Here is a 1,815-nt window from a genome sequence, read left to right as displayed (position 1 = left end):
CACTCCCTAGTGAGCTGCCACCAACTTGGGCTCAAACTCACGAGGCTGCCACTAAGTGGGCTTTGAGATTTATAGGGAAAATCTGAAATCTAGTATGGGCCACCAAATGTGGGCCCAATATTTCAACAAGTTTTTCTCAGGCGAATAAGAATTAGAAAATCCGGTATAATATACATCTCGGAGCACGTAACTAATATATCTGTCATTCAGACGAGAGGGAACCGAGTGATTGATATAGTTAACCGAAAAAGCGGTATGTATATATATATATTGTATAGTCCATCAACACAGGGTGTGCAGATGGTTACAAGCTCAGCCCAGCTCTTGCATACATAGTTTGTTCCGAAGGAGTAAACCAACACAAGGCAGCATGCATGAGGGTTCCTTATTTTCGGTATAAACTCGTATTTATTTCAAGTAGAGACAGATGTCTCTGCTGCGCGCTTCAGATCAAAGTGGATTCATGAGCTGAGCGCCGGCACGATCTGATCGTCGCTCACTTCAGCCTGCATCCACATACATCAATCATGCATGAGAAGATTTGAGATTATGCGAGTTAATCTCACGTCGACGAATGAATAATGCTGGTACGTACTTGGAGCAGTCCATGGTGGGGCTGATGGTGTAGGGGACGGTGACGCCGCACTTGGAGGGGATGGCCGCGGCGTTGGCCAAATTGAGACCGCTGATGCCGGCAGCGGCGGCTTTGAAGCAGACGCAGGCGGCTTGGCGGTCGGCGGTGCTATGCACCTGGTTCTGGACGGCCTTCACGCCGCTACAGCACTCCGCAGACGGGCCTGCGCCGCCAAGGGCGAAGGGCAGGCACGGCTTCATCACGTTGTCCACCTGGTCGCAGCTGATGGCCGCGGTGGCGCGCGGGGACGCCGCGAGCATCACCACCAGGGCGACGGCGGCCATGAGGACTACCTGAGAGCGGGCCATGATCTATTCTTGATCTTTGTAGCTAACAGTGCGTACGCTCTACGGTCCCTTCAGGATGAAGTGAACTAAGTGATTGTGGTGTGGAGAATATGGGGAGGAATGGAGGGCTTAAATAGGGTTTAGACGGGGAGCTGGATCATGGATAGACGGTTTTAGGCGGTGGTGCATACATGTGTTAGTTCGTTCGATAGTGTTAATTGCAAATGGAGTCTAGCTATAAGAAGGTGGTTGGGTGTTAGGGCTACGCAGATGCATCCATATGTTCAGTTAGGGTGCGGGCATGCGGCGGAATACGTACGAGCATGCATGGAGTAGTGCAAATGGTACAAACTCATCTTTTTTTTTTTAGATAGAATGCTGTGAATTTATTTAAGACGGAAGGCTCAAACAGAGTTAGCTTTAAATTAATTAAGCCTCAGAGCAGAGTACAAACACACAAAGTCTTACAACGATACAAGATCAACCATCCAGAAAAAAGCGAAGTCTAGCACTAAGAGGTCGTTTGGTATCCATCATTTGAGCCTGAAATCCTGGAATTCATTTTAAAATTTCATAGGTGGACTGTTTGGTTGCCACAGAATTGGGCCATCATTTCATTTGGGAAATCCAGCAAAATGATGCCATGTGTAATCACAATTCCGAGCTGAAACCTGTCATTCACAATTCCTGTGGCAACCAAACAAATTCAATATTGAATTCTATTGTCATTTACAATTTCTGTGGCAACCAAACAAGTGTCCATTTCTGAAATTACAATGTAAATGAAATGAATACATGTATTCATTTCAAAATGCTACAAATGAAATGAAAACCTGGCTTCCAAACAACTTCTAAGAGTAACAAGCTACTACTCATTCATGCCCCAACACGAGA

The 1,815-nt window shown here is 46.5% G+C and overlaps 1 protein-coding gene across 1 annotated transcript; it reads right to left on the bottom strand.

Annotated features, from left to right (window-relative positions):
- Nucleotides 1–317: 317 nt before the first annotated feature.
- LOC124657040 (non-specific lipid-transfer protein 1-like) lies at nt 318–1,234 on the bottom strand. Its single transcript, XM_047195670.1, has 2 exons — nt 596–1,234; nt 318–506 (listed from the first exon to the last, which is right to left on the bottom strand). Exons 1-2 carry the CDS (start codon nt 940–942, stop codon nt 497–499), a joined length of 357 nt encoding a protein of 118 aa, XP_047051626.1. The 5' UTR covers nt 943–1,234; the 3' UTR covers nt 318–496.
- Between the last annotated feature and the right edge of the window lie 581 nt (nt 1,235–1,815).

Source organism: Lolium rigidum, chromosome 5, assembly GCF_022539505.1.
Source record: "Lolium rigidum isolate FL_2022 chromosome 5, APGP_CSIRO_Lrig_0.1, whole genome shotgun sequence".
Lineage (NCBI taxonomy): Eukaryota > Viridiplantae > Streptophyta > Magnoliopsida > Poales > Poaceae > Lolium > Lolium rigidum.
Note: the sequence above shows the minus strand (reverse complement) of the source record. Positions and strands in the feature narration are given on the sequence as shown.